Source organism: Aquila chrysaetos, chromosome 24 (genome assembly GCF_900496995.4).
Source record: "Aquila chrysaetos chrysaetos chromosome 24, bAquChr1.4, whole genome shotgun sequence".
Taxonomy (NCBI): Eukaryota; Metazoa; Chordata; class Aves; order Accipitriformes; family Accipitridae; genus Aquila; species Aquila chrysaetos.
In genome coordinates this window covers 14111137-14130435 of record NC_044027.1, presented here as the reverse complement: position 1 = coordinate 14130435, position 19299 = coordinate 14111137, and the positions used below count along the sequence as shown (strand labels likewise).

Genomic DNA, 19299 nt, shown 5'->3' with positions numbered 1-19299 from the left:
GGATACAGGCTTGAGCTTGCCTTGGAAAACTTACTTTTCTTAACATTCCTTAGGTTTCACCTTGCTTTAAGTTGGTTTGGTTTTGTTGGGGTTTTGGGGGTATTAACTGTTCTTGTGCACATTGAGAGTTCAAACTGGTCATCAAACAACTTAGCGCTGGCCCCAGCTGGTGGGACAAGGTCACACTGTGTCTTCCTCAAAGAAAAGATGAGGGAGATGAAAAGGAGAATTTCTGATTTTTTTTATTTAAATGTTAGGAGTTTGATTAGGGTTTTTTGTTTTCGTAATTTCAACATGATTCTTTGAGAACTGTAATATTTTTAATCAACACACCTAGAGATCAAACACTCAGCTGCAGTTTGCTAGAAATACTTAGAAGATTGATTATAAAAGTAGACTTCCTGCTTCATTTTGCCCACAATAGGATTATGTTTAATCACTATTATTCAAACAGTAGGACAGAGACCTAAGGGTAAAAGTCAGCCATCTTCAGACAACACGTTCACCTGCATTGCTGGGATCGCCACAACCAAGAAATGCACTAGACAAGCTCTTGACTTAAACAGAAGAAAATACTGAGTATCTGCAAGAAGAAATACTTCTTAACTAGTCCCAGTCAAGGTACAATGATCTTCAATGGTCTATTCTCAAGACTGAAGAAGTTTCCTTACCAAAAGGACTGGGCAACTATTCTCATAGTCATAGGGCTCATGCTGAAGTAGAAGCTTCTGTCTAATGCAGGTGTGTTTAGCTGTGTCAAGGGTCCTTGTTCTGAGAAGAGGACAAATTCATCTTGAGAGCTGATCTAGTGAAAGTTGTATTTAAAAGGAACACGAACAACCAACCAGCAAGGAATATTGATCAGCTATTAACTCCAGAAGCCAATCACTAACTTGAAGTGTAGAGTGATGGAAAAGGCAGTTCGGGAGTTGGCTGGAGCCTAGGAAGTAAGGAAGAGGTAAAAACAAAACTTCAGAGGCTATTCCAGTTCCACGGGTATGAAATCAAGGCTAACTGAGGTACTACCAACAGGAACCGTGTGACATGCAAGACCACCAATAAAAGTTTATCCTGGCTATTGCATTGAAAAGGCTCTAGTTTCCTCAGCTGCTTGTTAGGATGGCAACCTCACCAGTTCTCTTTGCTCCAGCTGGTGTCTTTGGCTTCCATCACATGGAAGGTGAATGCATGGCGAGAAGACTCTGAGCTGTTCAGTTCACTCTTATGGACGACTTCACCATGGATGAGAATGAGTCCACCTGTTTGAAAGAAACATCCGCACTGCTTTTTTTCAAATTGTGAGTGCCAGTTTTAAAATATAAGGGAAGTTGAAAGTGTTAAAAGACAATTTTAGCTCTCTTCTTTTTCTTGAGCTGTAAAGCAGACTTTGGGGGTTGTTTTTACCTTTACTTATAGGCAGAGGTTTGAACTGGCTGTCATCGTAGGCTGGCTCTGACCCTACAAACTCTACAACACGTGTTGAGGTACCTGAAGCTGCACGGACCATTCTCCGGCTAATTCCATCTGCAAATCCACAGAATAAGCAAACACACATAAAAATTAAACAGCTAGCTACATTCTGCACAGCAGAGGAACAATATCTGTCATTTCTCTTGGCAATGATAAAGAACTTTATTGTTATATTATATTCAATTTTTTCCTTAGTAACTTGGGTGGGGTTTTTTCATTAAGCAAAGATTTAGGATTTTCCAGCTGTGGGAGAAACTGATAAACAACTACCTTCTGTTTGCCTTCCTGGCTCTTTCTGTGCATTGCAACATAGCCCTTTAGGAACACAGATAATCACACACTTACGCAAAGCCAACTTTTGGTCCATTTCTCCTTTCTATAAGAGCATAAATTGCAATCAGAGTGCAGCTGACTCCAGAATTTATGAGGGATGAGTGCCTTAAAAATCTTAAGAGTACTACGATTACACTCACTGAGTGAATGCTTAGGTGAGCACAGTTTAAAGCTGATTAGCATGCCCTAGAGGTAGTGAAAAACAGAAAACTCTGCTGGTAACTCAACAGTGGTGACACACACAGAGCAACTACCATCAGTCACAACGGCCATTACGTGAGTCTGTGCTGATCTGGTTTTGTCTGTGTGTTCCCCTGGGACACTGACTGTTCTTCAATGGCTTGGATGGTGTCCAAGTGATCCTTGCATAGACTTGGAGGCTTTCCTTGTTTACTGAAATTCAGACCAATATTTGACAGTTGTGTGTAAGAGGATTTTCATTCCCCTTACATAGGGCTGTCAGGACTAAAAATTTTATTGGCCAGAGCAAAAAAAGGGGGTCTTTGTGAAGGGGATGCAACCTGGAAAAGAAACAGTTTTGTGAGTGGATGGGGAAAAAAGAAAAAAAAAAGAAAAAAAAAAAAAAAAAAAAAAAAAAAAAAAAAAGAAAAAAAAAAAAGAAAAAAGTGTGATTGAGTGATTTCTCAGTGTATTCCTGCTCTGGAAGGCAAAACAAGGATTATTACTCTTTGCAGTCCAGATCAGACTTGATAAACATTTTCAAGGCTACAGTCAAAACTGTGGAAGGAGCACCAACATAGCGTAATGACCTGTTTTGCTACAGGAAGAAAGGACACAGTGGTTTAAGACCTTCTTTGCATTAAAGTCTTAAATCTCAGTGGCCTGGCAAGGAAGACTCTGAATCTTGCAGGGGAAGCTTCTGAAATAATACTGAAATGAAAAGAAAAGATTCAGAAGCAGTTTTAATGGCCCTCACCTTAACAGATTCTGGAGTAAATAAAAATTCAGGAGGACTGTCCTTCCTTTCCCCAGTGCCCTGGATTCTTTGTTTCTAAGCTAGGTATCAATTTAAAACTAAACCGTGTCAGTCATGTATACCACCTTTTTTTGTTTTATTAAAAAATATTGTTATATTAGGCTCATCTGATGGACTAGTGGCCAAGAGCAAAGTGAAGCAGTTAACCTGCTGAAAAATGTGGTTGTGGATTTGACAACAGCATAGGAGGAGATCTTTGCAGCAAATAAAGCTGTCCTTTCGACAAACAAGGACAGTAGCATGGTTCTGCAGGCACTGTGCAATGCAGAGAACGTAACACAGTCCGTGTCACCCTCCACCCTTAAGCAAGAAGATGGCACACGTTTCACAGCACACACCAAACACCACGACTCTTACTGGTGTGAGAGCCAGGAATGAACCACAAGCAGCCGTTCTCCCGCGTGACATCCTCCAGGGCAATCCAGAACCCCAGGATTCTGCCCAGAGGCTCTGTGTGCAGGAAGGTGGCATCCTGGTGCGGGGTCACTGCGACGAGACACAGTCATTAAGGTCTTTTAATGCCCGAGGAATTAAATACCACTAGAAGGATGGCAGACTTGCATCTCCCTGACATCTTGACCTGACCTACTCTGCCCACCCATCTGTCATACTTATTAAATCTTACATAAAAATACCACCTTTCAGCCTGCTGCAAATGTAAAAGTAGCTCTTTGTTCAAGCTGCATATGATGTAGAAACATTTCTGGAAAACATGGATGCTTTTTAATAATTTTAAGAAAGTTTGGACCACAAAACTCACAGGCTTAAGTCCGATTCTGAGCCTTTTTCCTGGTAATATTCCCTTCCTAAAGGAGTATTATGTGTAGTGTGATATAGAGATAATACGAATCTCACCTTCGCCACCAATGCCAAGTTGCTGCAAGGAAAGAAAGGTGATGTGTGAAGAGGAGAGTTTCACAGCTTCCCACCTAACGGGGGGGTGGGACAAGAAGACTTGAATTACTGTACCTTGAAGATATACATGCTTTGCACAACTACTGGTCTCTCAAGGCCTAGTTTTCTTCCCAATTCCTGCAAGAAAACTTTTCAAGATTTATGTTTGCTGTTTTCCACACACTATAAAGCATTATTCTTTGACAATATTTAAATTTCCTTTTACAGACAAAATTACTATCCTTGGGAGTCTAGAAAATTAAGATTAACTACTCCTTTTTTTTTTTTCCCCCAGGCCATTCTAGGAAACAGTAACAGCTCACCTGCACCTTGGAGGAGTGGGTGATTTGCTTGAAGACAGGATCACAAGCATGTAAAGCTAAGGGGAAAGAAAAGGCTCCGACTGAAGATTTCATTAACAGAAGGGAACTTGACAGCTCTCAATGATGAGCTGCAGAGACAGCAGCCAAGCAAGATAAATTGCAGCCAGAAACTTTCATCCCTCCCAAGAGCGAACATGGCTTATCACGCCTAAGGTGATTCAACACTTGTAGATTTGTACAATCTCCTATACAGACCAAAAATATAATCACTCACTGGCCACAAACTGCAGCTATATAACAAATAGTGTATAAGAGTGAACAAAAATTCAGTATTATGTGATTAAGTATTATATTATGCAAATGCTAATATGACAACCACTATACATGACCCTGAAGGACATAGGTGAATTCACCCTTTTAAAACACAGTTCTTAAGACCTACCAAAAAAAGTAATTACTGCAAAAATGATCTAGGGCTTATCTTTGGTGCCCTTTGCAGAGGGCCACAGCTTGCAGGTCAGAGCTGTTTGCGCACAGACACTTGCTACAGCCCAGCTGTGACAAAACTGTAAAGCAAAGACTTGGAATCATGCCTCTGTCTCATCGTGATCAAATTTGTCACGAGGACACACAACCGGGTCCAGCAGGGGCTGCTCCCGAGCAAGGGATGAGGCAAGACCCAACCAAAAGGAGTAATTACAAAAATTAAGTCTAGAGAAGCCTTTTGAATTGTTACATTGCTCAGTCAGCAGGCATCTACAGTTGTTTTCACTTCCCCTGGGAAAAGCTGAAGTATAACAGAATGGCAGGGGTCTGGGAGGGGGAGAGTGTTTTTCTGAGAAAACCAAAGAACCAAGAACTCTCAGTACTGAATTTCCAAGTTTAGTGACGTTTAATCTGAACAGAGTTCATGTGTTTGGAGATGCAGTGAAGCCTGCTCTTGTTTTCCATGTAATGTTTGAAAACAAGACATCAAAATGCAAGTCCAGTAAGTGGGAGAGAGGACATGGGTAAACTGAAACTAGTAAGGGTAAAGAAAAGGTGCTGGTGACACCAAAGGAGGGAGGACAGCTTCGGTGTTGGCAAACCACTACTGCACAGGACACAAGACACAGTTTGATCTGTACTAAATGTGACCACTCTTCAGTGGTAAATTTGTTAGAGCAGTCTCTTACATAAAAGAGACAAGGGCTGAAGTCCAAACTTCCTCATGTCAGTGACTCTGTGCTATGCATAGCTGAAAAACCTCCTAGAAGGGGTTTTTGAAAAGGATCGTAACAGGAGATTTTTAAGTCCTTTGACAGCAGAGTGAGGGGCAGCACAGAGAGAATTGCAGAGACAGTGACAGAGTGACATGGGGAAAAGCAGACCAACACGTAGAAACCAAATTGAAGAATTTCATGCAGAAACCCAGAGTAAAACAGCCCGGGATTGCAAAGACAGGAGCTGTGTGGCCACAATGGCAAGAGGGGGAGAGCTTTGCAACATTTGATGCAGTCATCCCCAGGATGCACGGAGAAGCAACAGAAGAGTAAAGAAGTCACTTCTCTGCTCAGAAAGGTTTCAACTCAGATGGCCAAGCATATTTATAGTGAGTAGGTCTGGAGAAATCCTCGTGTCTGAAAACCACATCCCTTTCATCCATCCCTCTCAAAACCCCATCCTTTAAACATACCGTGGCCAATCTTGCTGACGGATTTCTCCTTTGGAATTAGAAAGTTACCTATGAAACAAAACCAGAATTTAACATTGTTTGCAAAGCAAGAATTGTCCTAGAGCTGGAAACTGGCCCCTGATCCCTCATTCAGCCTTCTCCTGTCCCCTCCCTGTGGCTAACTCAGGCCAGGGCTTACCTCTCTCATCCAAAGCACCTTTCTCAAAGAAGAATCTAATCTTGTCTCCACTGGTTAGGAAATAATCCGAGCTACCCTGCCAGGGATAAGAGCCCAGTAAAGATAGTATCCTTGTAAAAACATAAATGAACCTTCGGTCAAAGCGTTAATACTCACCTGCATCTTTTTCCCATCAAGCCGCAGCATAAACAAAACAGAGTCAATAGAAATCACTCAAAAAGGCTTTCTACAATGCTAATGTCTTGGCATTAATTACAACTTTACAAGAACCTCTCACACAGAGGCTACCCTTGCTTTTCTTTTGCTGCCTGCCTGGAAAATAACCTATTTTCTGTCTGCAGAACAAGTGCCAAGTGATCTGTGAGAGCTGCTTGTGGCTACCAGGGACTATAGCGTAGGGGCTGAAAGCACAGCAGAGCCACACACATCCTCTCCTCCTTCACCTTCTAAGACCACCATCAAACATTTGTAGAAAGCTGGAGAGCAAATGCCTCTCACAGTGTTATGTTCAGTTAGAAAAAAGAGTCACGTTCCCCCAGAGTGAATCCTGAGCAGCTATTTGCCTTTTCCTTTTCTCCTTCCAGTGCTCCGACCAGGACAACCCTGTCCTTCTCGGTACCTGCGCCTGGAGCTGCTCCTCTTCTTTGGTGGAGAACTCGGTGCGGCAGTGCAGTGGCACTTCCATCTCTGCTATGATTCTTTGAATCTGATTCCTCATGCTGTCACACTCCTCTGCAGTGAAAAAATGCTCTAGGACAAGGAAGCCATCCTCGCGGAACTGGAAAAGACGGGGTGACTGCTCTCCTCCAGACTCCTTGGGGGAAGCAGCACAAAGCAAGAGACGAGTTCTGGCCTTTTGCTGTGCCTCAGTTCAGTGTGAAAAGCATCCCAGCTTCAGCTCTGCAGCTGGACAACACGCTCGTAATTTTTTAATTTCAGGAGGGGTTTCTATTGTAAAAAGATAGTTTGTTAATAAGCTCAGATTCCACACAGTTAAGAACAACATATCTCCACCCCTCAGTCCACAAAGCAGAGAAGATATCATCACTAGAGCCTTTGTGGTTTAGGGATATCTTATCTAAGATGTGCAACCAGCAACTCTTAGATTACAAAGCCTGCTAACACGAAGAGAACAGTCATACCTATATGCCAAATAAGAGTGAGATTCCTTTACAAGCTGGAAAGCACTTTCTCCAAGGGAAAAATCCCTGGATGGTTTTTCACAGCTCACTACACAATCCCTTACAAAACGAAGTGAACGCTGTTGGCACTACTGTTTCTTTATATAGAATACCCTGGAGATTATCCTTTGACAGGCAGATTTCGAGTTCATGGATGAGAGCTGAGCAGAGGAGACAGAAGGGCACAAGAGAAATTCCTCCAAGAGCTCTGTGGGACAAGGTGCCCTCTGGGAGAGTTTGCAGCCACAACAGGGTCCTCACACACTCAAAATGAATGTAATACAAGTAGCTGAGAAGAATATAAAGCATTCGTAAAGCAGATCTTTGCTAGACTTGATCACAGGTTAACTAGTAGTGACCATATCTCACAAGTAGTGTCACCTGCATGCACTACAGACACGCTCCTTCCCGGAGTGCGGTTTCTTACCTTTTGGATCTGATGCTGGGTTACAAACGCCATCGGGGCAGAGCTCCCAGGATCCCACCAGCAACACCACGATGCCACCCAGGCTCTGCAGGGCTGATTCCCCGCCTCTTCACGTGATCCTTTCCCCAGCATGTGATAACAGCAAGCACTGGACAGCCGGACCATTGAATTTTGTCCCCATCTCTGGCTGTTTGTTCCTGGCAGGGACATTCAGGGCTGCAGAGTTTTGCTTTGGCTCTTGGTACTACTTAAAGTGTGCAAGCGTTCTGCTCAAGCGCGATCACAAACTTGAGTCACTTCTTAACTCCAAAGAGGAATCACTGTTTTAATTAATAACCCAGATTAAAAAAAATAGAGCAGTTAAGCTGATAAACACAGTAGTAAAATAAGGACGGTAAAATAAGATTCAAGTGGGATGAAAAGATCTAAAAGTTTTGAAACAAATTTAAAGTGGCAATTCAGGCTCCTACAGAGCCCTTTTTGCTCAGTCAGCAAGTCCTGCCAGCACTTCAGCACACTCACCTGAAAGGGACTTCAGTGACCCAGGAGATGGCAAACAGACTAAAGGGTGAGGGTTTGGTAAAATTCATAGAGAATATATCTGCTATTTTCATTCACAGCTGCTCTTTGGCAATTTACACCTTCGCTTGCTCGTTTCGCTCTCCTGCAGCTCCAAATGTGCATATAAATAGATAAACCCAAAGCCACATTTCAAACCAGAGAAAATGCAGAAACTAGATCTAAAAGGCAGAAGAGAGTGAAGGACAGGTGCCAGCCCAGCGGTGGCGCTCCCCACCAACACATCCTTCCCTTCGCACAGGAATCCCTGGGGAAGATTTTTCTCTCCAGAGAAAAATGTGTTGGCTCTTGTGGGAAACACCGAAAACATCCTTTCAGCAGCACTCCACAAAGAAACAACATCATGGAGACGGTTTTATGCATCACTCACCTAGCCAAAAGAAAACCCAACAAAATGAAGGAGTGCAAAATGCTCATGGGAAGGTATTTACTTCCAAATATATTTGCTAGCAACTGAAAATACATCTTAAAAGATGTTGTTTGAAAAAAATGAAGTCCTCTATTCTGTAAGGGAATAAACTCCGGATAAAAATCCCTCCCCATCTTGTTCAAGTCTTCTTCCTTTTTCTTTTTTTTTTTTTTTTTTTGTAATGAAAAGGGAATTCAGCGTTTTCACTGGAAAACATCTCTTTGAGCATTTACAGCTTCTTTTCAAGCTTTTCTCAGCACACAAGAGGATATGAATTCAGTAGTTTAAAAAGCTAAATTTTGCCAGAGACTTTAATCGCTGGGCTACAAACGTGGAGTGGAAACAGTCAGCCTCCAATGCTGCAAAACTCAAAATAATCAAGTAGTTCCTCCTTCCTGTTAACAGACTCTCACCAACTGATTGAACTGAAATGTTTTTAAGGAAGATGTGTAACCAGTGGGAAAAAACCCTGCTGTAGATATTGCCTGTAAGTCGATCTCGTGAGCACCCACCTCACCCCTCACTGGGAGGCAGCAATCCTGGAGAAACATCCCTTCTACACACACTCCCACGCCACTCCTCAGTCCCTCTGTGTTACCTCTGCCATTCCTAATGTCATGTACTTCTCATTCCCAGGTTTTTTTTTTGTTTTTTTTTTGTTTGTTTGTTTTTTTAGCAATTTAGCACATCATCTTCTCCACTCCCCACCTTACGCACACATGATGACTTCAGAAGCTGTTTTAGTTCATACGCATGACAGTAAACCACAGCTTTCCTGTTCTATGGATTGTTTTGAGCAATATAAACAGCAGTCCACAGCACACAACACAGCAAGTACCAAAAGATAACTGACTGCATAAACTAGGAGAGGCAACCCTCTTGGTTACAGGAGCATTCATCAGTGTCTGTCCTTAGGAGTCCTCCAGTTCTTTGCCACTCCAGATGTGCTCCTATTTTGAGGCTTAGAAAGACCTTTTCAGCAAGAGGAAAACCACCCCCACCACATAATGCCCAAAAAAAGTCAGAGAAGGATGTCATCTTTGTAAATACCTTCTCTTCCAGTAAGTTTAAATAAGGAAGGTAGAAAGTACTCGAACAAAGCTGGGAAATGAACCCCTTTTCCTTCCCTTCCTTCCCCTCCAAGAGCTCTTTTGCAGACTGTTAAACAACATTTTCTCCTGCCAGCTCCGCAAGAAAACTGCACTTCTGGCAAACTCCATTGGAGGCTGCCAAAGCCCATCCCATGTCTGCATGAAAGGTACAGGAGTGACATCTGGAACATGGACAACCCTGCAGCAGACAAAGCACAAGTGTTTCAAATGCCTTTTTGACTGGCACGATGACCCTAATTTCCTCCTCAATAAGAGTTCCTATTGAAACCATTTGGAGCCAAGCCAGCTTGCCAGTTCTCCAGAGCCGGTTTAAGCAGCTCAGCACTCTCGCCAAAACTGCTGCTGCTGGAGCTGCTACAGTTATTAGGTAAGCAAAAGTTTCAGCTAGATCTCTTATCACCTCTCCTGCAGTCTTTGATATGATCAGCAACAAGTGACAGCATATTTAATGAGAAACAAGGAGCACAAGAACAACAATAACCGTAATGAGTATTTAAATGGTATTAAATAGTCTATTAGTATTTAAAATGGCATAGATACTTGAATACTTTTGTTTTCCCTGTATTGGCAGTCCTTTCTTTCAAGCTAACAGAAGCCTCGGAAATGCAGTAATTTTCCATCAAGAGAATTGTCATGAACAGGTAAAAACAAGATGGTTCCTTTCTTCAAAAATCAGCAGGGTAAAAAGATTATGGTGCAGCCAGACTAGAGGATTTTACCAGAATAAAACCACTATAGTTCCAGCTGCCTCTATTGCATCTTTACACTTTTCAGTGAGCTATGTAGAAAATTTGGAATTACCAGAATTAAAAGTCTTTTTGCAATAAAGACAGACCAGTTCTTTACCCTTGGGCTCTTTTCCCATCACTGTAGTGAAGTCCTGCAGGAATCCAGCAAGCACCAGTTTTCTTTGATGGTACCTTTCATTCTTTCTTTTTGCTCAGCTGTTCAAAGAGCTGGTAAATCCTTGCCAATAGGAACTGCAGTCCAAGTGAGCTTCAGATGACTGGGACATTGTGTCCTCTCCTTTCTTGGTTCAGTCCTGCTAAGCATTTCATTAAAACTCATCAACGCCAATAAGCAGCATCTAAGACTACCACCTTTCACCTGTTTCAAGCCTGCTCACATTTTCTGTCACTGAAGTGGGGCCAATGTCACTGCAGTCATGTAGTCTTGGACAAAGGAAGCAAGGGAAGGCAAAACACAAGAGAAATACCTTTCGATACAAGTGAGCTGCACAAACTCAAACTGTCTTTGAAAGTTACAGGCTGATTCTCTGTAACACATCATGTACATGCTCAGCTGGAAAGATGCTATCTGCCAGCATTTTCAGTTGAAAAAGTAGTGCACAGGGTAGGCAGACAGCTAGGAACCACACTTAACTAATTTGTTACCAGCAGTTGGCTGAAGACACTATTTCTATGGCAACAGGCAGTCTTCTCCATCGACTTCATTCAGTCCCTATCACTTTCCTAGGAAAGGAGAGCACAATATGCATTTTGAAAACCCAGCTGAGTTTCTGTAGGTCTATGTAGACAATACTCCCAACAGTCTTATATTTGGCAACATAAACCATTTCAGCCATTTGTTATAAAGTGATGGTGAAATACGTAAGGCAGTCCAGGCTTGTCACTGAGCAGGACCTCTTTTGCTGCACATCTACTTTTTGCTTATTCATAAAGGAATGTCATAATCCACAAGGACTCATGTGATGAGTCGAAAAAAACAATAGTCTACACAATAGCTGGAATTATTAACATCTGTCTTCTGAAAAGTGAGATCGTGGAAGGCTAAGTGCCTTTGCATACAGAAAACTTAAAAGAAAGCAGACATAAAAGGAAAATGCAAATTAAAAATTAAAACTTTTATTCTGTTAAAGTGTCCAGTCTTACAAGTCTTTCAGAGAAAACAATAGCAGCCTTCAGTGCTCAAGGTGGAGGTGCTGTTGATCAGCTGCCCAAACAATCCCACATACAAAGTGAATGTCATGATTCTGAAATGTTACATCAAGTTGCAGGTCTCAAACGCTAAACCACAACCCTGCTCGTGCATTTACAAAATGGGAGTGAACAATGTTTAAGCCATGAGTAGTGTCTTAAATGGACACATTTGTCAGCTGTAAAAGATGACTCAGGCTCATTAGCCCCCTTCTCATTAAGTCTCCTCTAGAAAAATTTCCCCCATTGTTCAATAAAATTCCTTTAAAGGAGACAGAGGGAGGAAAGAAAGGGTAATTCCAGAAATCCTAAATTAAGCCTTTCTTTGAACTTTGTGATTTTTGTGAATTCAGACAAAGTTAACCTTTGCTATTGGGGTCCAGTAATTCAAGTACAGCTATTTTTGAAAAGGGATTTCAGAGATGACATTTCTGGAGGTTTTCCTACTGCTGAAGCAGTTGAATGCTAAACTAACACTGCAGCTGGAGCGATGAAGGGAGAAAGGTCTGAGTCAAACAGTACTCTTGCCCAGTTCCAGTTCTGCTTCATGCACTGTTAGAATGCAGGCAGGACAGAAAACTCACTCTGTTTTGGGATGTGCTCAGTAAAACTACAGGATCCACCGTGTGGCCAAACAGTGGGGAAAAAAAATGTCTTTTTAAAATGCAACAAGAGAAAAAAAAGTGAAGTTTAAGCAATAGTTTTACTAGCTAGCATTCACACAGCCTTACCTTAGGTAACATTTCAGAGTAGATGACTCTACTGTTTATGGTATGACAATATTGTTTGTCAGTGAGAAGTCACGCCAAAAGTTAAGAAATCTCTCCATGGTTGAAAGAAAAAGAATCAGAGGGAACAGCTGGCTTCAGGCAGAGACTATTACAAACACACTTGAAGGAGCAAGTGCCTCTGTGGAAAAGTTATATCAATGTATCTCTAGACAAGGCACAGCTATTAATGAGGAAAAAAAAAAAAGTTACTCCTCCCCTGAAGGAGGACTAAAAAAAAAAAAAAAAAAAAAAAAAATCCAAAAAACTCAAACCACGCAAGTTCCTTTCCAAAGCAGAAAAAAGGTAAGGAAAGGAAACAATGTCATTATTGATTCAACAGCTGTTGAATCAATAATGTTTGAAACTTTTTTCCATACACCTCATCCTCCATAAAGGATGTGTCATTGTTCTCAAAATTCTTAGAATCATTTGTTACAGAGGAGAGGGTAAAAAAAAAAAAAAAAAAAAAGACCTCAGTGTGGTTCAGCAACAGAAAGCCACTTAATACTATTTATGGTAATGATCACCACGAACTTCAATTAAAATGAAGTGAGCTAAATGGAGCGTATAAATGGTAATAAGAAAAAATAAAAAATGAGGTAGGATATTATCAGGAAGTGACAATTAATACCAAAAAACACCACATCACGAAAGATACCTGTAACAGCTATTTAACCATTCAGACTGGCAAAGTAAATTAATTCCAGCTGCTGAATTAACTGGGAACAAAATAATAAAATCAGAAAACAATCTAAAAGAACAACTTCAGCTAACATTCCAGTGCATAGTTTCAGAGATACAGCAAGATTTAACACATTTATTAGGTTTGGTATTCCTTGCCTTTCAGCTGGTTCAAAATAATTGGTTGCAACTTATTACTTTTGGGGGTATTTAGCAGGAAAGGTAGAATTCCATTTTACTGACCTTCAGTCCTAACATTGGATGAGCATGCTTGTGATCTACAGGGGCTCCAAGAATTCATTCAGCTCAGAAGTGCTATTAAGGAAACAGTTGGCTTTAATTCAAGTTGTTGTATGGTTTAACAGCTAATAAATAATCTGGTTTGCTACGACTAGAGTGCTTTGAAGAGCCTGTCATGAGAACAAGACACTGACCAGCCCATTGATTGTCTGCTTAATTTGAACTTTTTTTTCCTGATGCACAGATCAGTGTCAGAAATAAAACCCCTAAACTTCAGTTTGATGGAAACTTAAAGGAAAAAACGTAATATACACTGATTGAATACTTGCAAATGAGGAAAGACTGTTGATGTAAACTCATCCCTCAAAGACTGAGCAATCCAGACAAGTATGGGAAGTGGATGACTCACTCTGCTGTGGGTTGAGTTTTGCAGGAGTCCTGAGCAGTAAACACGTTCAGGACCTCATGGTTTAGATCCTATCCTTGAAGTTTTAAAGCTTCTTCCACCTCATCATATGAGACTGATACTCTGGAATCAGTATCTATTTGAAGGAAGACCAAGAAGCATGTATCAGGAGTAAATAATACATATTGCTGTCTTCCAGAGTGGCAATGTATTTTTCTGCCACCTGTGTTTCTGGTACAAAAAGTTATCAGACTGCTTATCCCAGTTTTGCCACACAGGAAGCTATCTCAAGCCCTAGCATCCACAACCGGAAAAAAAACTGAGCTTGGAACACTGTAAGAGCAGCAAAAAGCTAGTGTTTTCATGCATGATCAATACTGGCCTGTCTTATAATTGCTTTGTAGATCTCAGGCATAGGGCAGTCTCTAGTCAGCAAGCATCAGGAGTATAGCTCTGTTATTTGATCAGAAGTTAGAGACAGTCTCTCACTTCTAACAGAATAGCCTATTGTCCACTTGTCCTATGGACTCAGCACTGAAATACATGGCAGTTCAGAAGGCTTGCAAGCTTCTAGAAGCGCTGCAGCATACTTTCAGGAGCTGCTTATAGAAACTTCTAATGTAGCTGTATAAAGTTTAGTTTGTATAACTAAGACCACAACTAGAATCAAGAGTCAAAGCACTCTACAATGATCTAGACATACAGAAGAAATCTCTCTGCTCCTCTAAGCTAAGTGAAAATCCTGTGAGGTGCTTTGCCCTTTCAGTCCTGCCTAGTCTAAAATATATGTGTTGTAACCAGTTACCCAGTGGCCTTGAATACAAAACAGAGTTCAAGCCTCTATTCAGTAGCCATTACTCTCCAGCACTATCTTTTGGCACAGAGTAAGAAAAAAAAAAACAACAAAAAAAAAACCCACCACACAATCCAAACAGCCCCCATACCCATCACAAGGAACTGACTGGAAAACAGTATTACTGCAGATAAGCTTGAAGCCATTCCTGCTTAAGAAGCATTAAGCCCAGCTAGCAATTTCTGCCCTCTCTGTTGATCCAAAATGCTTGTCCAAATAGAATGAGTACAATCCAAGAAGCCTCAATATTTCCCCATCCTTTCAGCAGGTGCCCCAACTAAACACAATTTCAAGACACTAACCCTGTTAGAAACAAGAAGAACTTTTGCAGTACCTTGCCTTCCAGATAAAGAGATTTAATTATATTATTCCCTGGACTGTTTAAACTTTTCATAATGAATGAACTAAGGGAGGCAGAATTTACATCTTTCTTAAAAGCAGTTTTATAAACAGATCTCCTGGATTTTAACGTAGCTTTATTTAAGCATCTGAACATCAACAAATCCAGAGCCCAGTTAACATTGTTCATGGTTTCAGCATGTTTAGTGTATATATTTCATATCTTACATCTGATGAAGAAAGCCACAGCGTGCCTTATTGCCCCAACATCCAAGGGATCACCATGATTTGCTAAGCCAGGGCACTCACTGGCAGCTTGCCAGGAACCACTTTGGAGAGGGCTGCAGCTTCTCCCTTTTGTACACATGGAGGCCTCCAAGCTTCTCACCCCTCAGCTTGCAGCACTCCACCTTGGAGCCAACCTGCTGGTCTGAGGCAGAGTATTACAACCAGGACCTGCAGGTCCTTGAGCCTCCTCTTCCTTCTGACGGAAAAGAGCAGACTTAGGGTGTATTGTAGGCACACCTTAACCACCCCACCTTAAGGACATGATTATCAGTAGCTATTACAAGTTATCTACCTCTGCCAGTACAGAAGGTTGGGTTTTCTTGTCAAACAATACCAAACAGGTCAGACTTGTTTCAATAAAGACTGCTCTGTCCCAGGGATCTAGAGGAACTCAGTCCACAGAGGATTCTCATACTGCTCCTTAATGCTAAGGGAATGAGAAGGGGAAGAAATAGGAGGACAGGTTTCTTTCCAGCACCAAGTTCAATCAGCATTAGCCTCTTATTTAGGTCAAGAGGTGTTACAGGAACTGACAGCTGTTAAAGTGAGGAGGACAACAGAAAAGAACAATCAAGCAGCTCTGTAGACTGCGTTCATGAAAAACACTGGCAAAACATCTAACAACTTAATGGGGTGTGCAAGAGGTGCCGAGGAGACCTGATTGCTCCTCTTTACTAACACCACCAACCCCAGGAGACACCCCACCACACTGGCCAGTTTTATGTTCATATTTGATATGTGACAAAATACCAGGAATTTAAAAGTAGCTTAAAAACTTTAAAAGCCGGATCCTGAAGCAACTCGATGCTTCTGGGAGAGTAAATTAGACAGTCCAACTGCTTTTTATCTAGATCCTTCTCCCACTTGCACTTTAACCATCCATTTCAGAACAGGCTAAAGCTCTGGAATTATGTCAGTTAGTGCCTTCAGCACATCAGCTGGAGAAGGATGCTATGGGATCTACTCATCAGCACAAGTGACTTGAAACTCTTAAAATAGTGCAATCTTAAATGAGCAGATAGAGTTTGGGGGGTTTGGTTCCTTCTCCAGGGTCAGAAGAGAAGGTGTAGAGTGCAAAGGGGAAAGACAATTGGTAAAAAAGCCATCCTGCATTCAAGCTGATGTCTGAGATAAGTTTATCCCCCAAATCCTAATGCCAGCATCTAGATAAAATCAGCTGTCTGTATCCTATCCCACCCCACTGTGGGGCCTCACTGACTGAATCTGAGTCAGAGGGGAACAGTACCAGGTGTCACAGAGATGGAGGTTCAAGAGGTTTCCTAGTCTCTTGATCTTTGCTTGTAGGACACTGGATACTCTTAGTCCCTGATACATATAAGCCCCATTTGGAGCAATGCAGCAATACCCACGTTTCATTTTCTCCTCCATTCAAAGGTCATTTCTTCTCACCAGCACCATCCACCTCACCCCATTCCTGTCCAGAAGAACAGCAACACATCTTACTCCCACTGGCCCTTGCTCAGAGGCCGACTAATCTGTTTTGATCCTCATCCTGACCCCAAGCTTCCCCCATCCTGCATCTGAGGCAAGAAGCCGCCTCATTCAGAGCCATGTTTGTTCAGGGACTCCTTGGCTAGTCTGGTAGTGATAGGAGGGGAGAAAGGGGAGGATCTAGGGAAAATGGGACTGGAATGGCCTTTTGTTTCCTTCTAGTTGGTCAGAGGCTTTTCCCTTTTTTCAGGGGTTCAAGCTTGCTCTTTGTCTGCCCTCCACAGCCGCTCTTTGACTTCCAAGGGCAGTGTGTTGAACAGGTCCTCCTCTACCACAAGCCCACTGCGTTTCAGCAGAGGACATTCTCCCAGCTCCACAGGCAGGCACTCCAAGCGGTTCCCTCGTAGCTCTATCTGCGACAGATTTGTCAGCTCTCCAACCCGGGATGGGAGTGACTGCAGCACATTGTTTCCCAGGTTCAAGGTTCTCAGCTTCCTGCACTGGAACAGCTCCGGTGGGAGACTCTCAATCTGAAAAAAGGAAATCAGTCACAGGCAAAGTCACCAGCAAACACGGACACACGCTCATAAGATACCAACAAGCCCACAGAATGCTTCAAGGTTTACAGAGCACTTGTTTTCAATCATCCACTTCTCCCTTGAATGAGCTCCTGCTTTCCACCATAAGGACTGTTCACAAAGTAAAAGTCACTACACCATGATGGTATGGATTCCTCTTTCAGACACTATTGCATTAGTTACAAAACCACCAATGATGGTGGCTAAAGCAGAAGACATCACCAAGGACAGGATAAGAGGACCAGAAGCCTGCTCACAGCTGGCCTATACTGTGACATGATCCCATTGATATTAGCTTCTTCCCATCCCAACCCCTTTATACCATCATTGGATTGTAGCTCCTTTACTTTAAGTAACCATTGTACAATTGGTGTAACTGAACACCATGAAGACTGGATTTAGTCAGGATTCCTAGTTTTCCTGCAGTAAGAGCAGAGGCTATGTGGGTATGATCTGAGTCCTGAGAACTGGGACTATTCTTCCATCATCTCTGTAGGGCTTTGAAGTGTTGCAAAGACTTTCCAGGCTCAAAAGCACTGGGGGTTTTTTGACAGTGCCAAAATGCAACAACAAAAAAAAGAAGCCACCAGCTGTTAGCTTTCCCACCACCACCTTCACATATCCATGAGTCACTAATTTAATAAGGCTTATTTCTATTAAAGCCTTTTAATAGTCCAGTCCTCCCAAAGAATTTCTAGGAAAACAATATGGCTAAGGTTTAACACACACTAGGCTATGAACTAAACGTAGCAATTCCATATTCTCCCCTTAATTCAAAGTCTCGTCTTGGAGGCTATCATTTGCCTTTAAATGCAACCGTGACCTTTTTAAAACTTAAGTTATGCATGATATCATTCATGGCTAAATTAGACTGTAATCAGTTCTGAATGAGGTGGAGTCCAAGGAAAAGCCAAGATGAGACCAGACCAATTAAAGACAGTTCAATTCAGTCATTGCTACCAGTACTGTTGAGTGTTTTGCAAACAGCAACATGCAATCAAATTTTCAAGAGTCTGTGATCATAATAGTGTTATTTAAGGGACAAGTATTGGTTTAGAAAGGAAGCAAAGTGCTATAATACAGCCTGCTTCCCAGAATGGTATACTGGTACCAGCCAACTCCAGAAGTCTCTATTTGCTCAGACTGCTGAGCTAGGAGAGGACATTTGAGGTAATTCCTGGCCATGGGAAATGCCAGCCTACCAGTCCTTGTGCTTCTTGCTGTCACCATTTACCATATGTAACCAGGCTATCAGAGCCCCAGGGCAATTGCAGCCTTGCCCAGGCACCTGCAGAGGATACAAACGGCTTAGCTGTTTCACTAGGTCCTCACCACCTTTTGCTTCAGAATACACTGGAATGAAGGCTGCTCCATCCTTCCTGTTGCATTACCGTTTTTTTTTCAGAGAAATGGGTGGTGCCACACAGTGCTGCAGAAAATGGAGCTGCCTCTAACTCCTTTTCATCTAAGAGATGCTCCACCCCAAGACTGCAGAGGATACACTGCAGATTAACCCTCAGGAAGCTGCACTAGGAAGGTTGCCAGAAGGCAAATGGTACAGAATTATCCTAGTTCTGAACAGTAGCTTAAGAATCTTTAAGACTCCCTCATGTATGGTTAATGCCATCCTCAGAAACTGCCCATATCAGCCCCACTTGCCCTGAGAAAATATTTTGGCTTTTAACTTAATAGGAAGCGATGTGTGCATACCATGAAGTTTACCAGAGCTTAAGCCACCCGTACAAACAGATGCACAGCCACCCAGTCTGTTAGTGCTGGGAAAACTAAGTGAGCAGCTATTAAACTGGGATAGCTGAATGGCTGCTGCTTGTCTGCCATTACTGTTCAGTGGCACAACACAGACTTCAACTTTCAGACGCTAACTTCAAAATGCTGGCTGGAGTTTTAAGAATACTGTGTAATACTGAACTGCATTAGCAATTAAATACTTGATTTGAGAGCACTTCCCCTGTGAAAAGCCAAACCATACTAGAACTGCTCTGCCTGCCTCTCACAAGCAATTTGACATTGTGTTCAGTTATGAATACATCTGGCCAATAGCAGTAAGGATCTTGATATATGACAGTGAAAACTAGGACTGCTCCAGGACAATTCTACTGCATGTTCCCAGAAGAATCCAGAAGCCACTAATTAGATCTGTCTGCAATTTGTAGTTA

The 19299-nt window shown here is 42.1% G+C and overlaps 2 protein-coding genes across 12 annotated transcripts in view; both read right to left on the bottom strand.

Annotated features, from left to right (window-relative positions):
• Positions 1-224: 224 nt before the first annotated feature.
• On the bottom strand, positions 225-13276 carry PHYHD1 (phytanoyl-CoA dioxygenase domain containing 1). 6 transcript variants are annotated; one of them, XM_029999464.2, is made up of 13 exons: positions 7479-7627; positions 7013-7340; positions 6490-6648; positions 6027-6032; positions 5871-5946; positions 5693-5740; positions 4018-4073; positions 3770-3832; positions 3656-3677; positions 3158-3286; positions 1405-1524; positions 1133-1259; positions 225-940 (listed from the first exon to the last, which is right to left on the bottom strand). In XM_029999464.2, the coding sequence occupies exons 3-13, from the start codon at positions 6586-6588 to the stop codon at positions 889-891; spliced, it is 798 nt and encodes a 265-aa protein (XP_029855324.1). In that variant the 5' UTR covers positions 6589-6648; positions 7013-7340; positions 7479-7627; the 3' UTR covers positions 225-888. The 6 variants fall into 6 exon arrangements, with proteins under 6 accessions (XP_029855324.1, XP_029855325.1, XP_029855323.2 ...); XM_029999465.2 differs by having other exon boundaries at positions 7013-7315; XM_029999463.2 differs by lacking the exons at positions 6027-6032; positions 7013-7340 and adding an exon at positions 13210-13276 and having other exon boundaries at positions 7479-7675.
• Positions 11422-19299, bottom strand: part of LRRC8A (leucine rich repeat containing 8 VRAC subunit A) — a 23447-nt gene continuing 15569 nt past the window's right edge. For 4 of the 6 annotated variants that reach the window (XM_029999453.2, XM_029999450.1, XM_029999451.1 and 1 more), the window contains exon 4: positions 11422-17074. In XM_029999453.2, the coding sequence (XP_029855313.1) occupies positions 16799-17074 (276 nt within the window). In that variant the 3' untranslated portion in view covers positions 11422-16798. The remainder of the gene's footprint in view (positions 17075-19299) is intronic. The other 2 variants (XR_005931383.1, XR_005931382.1) reach the window with 2 other exon arrangements.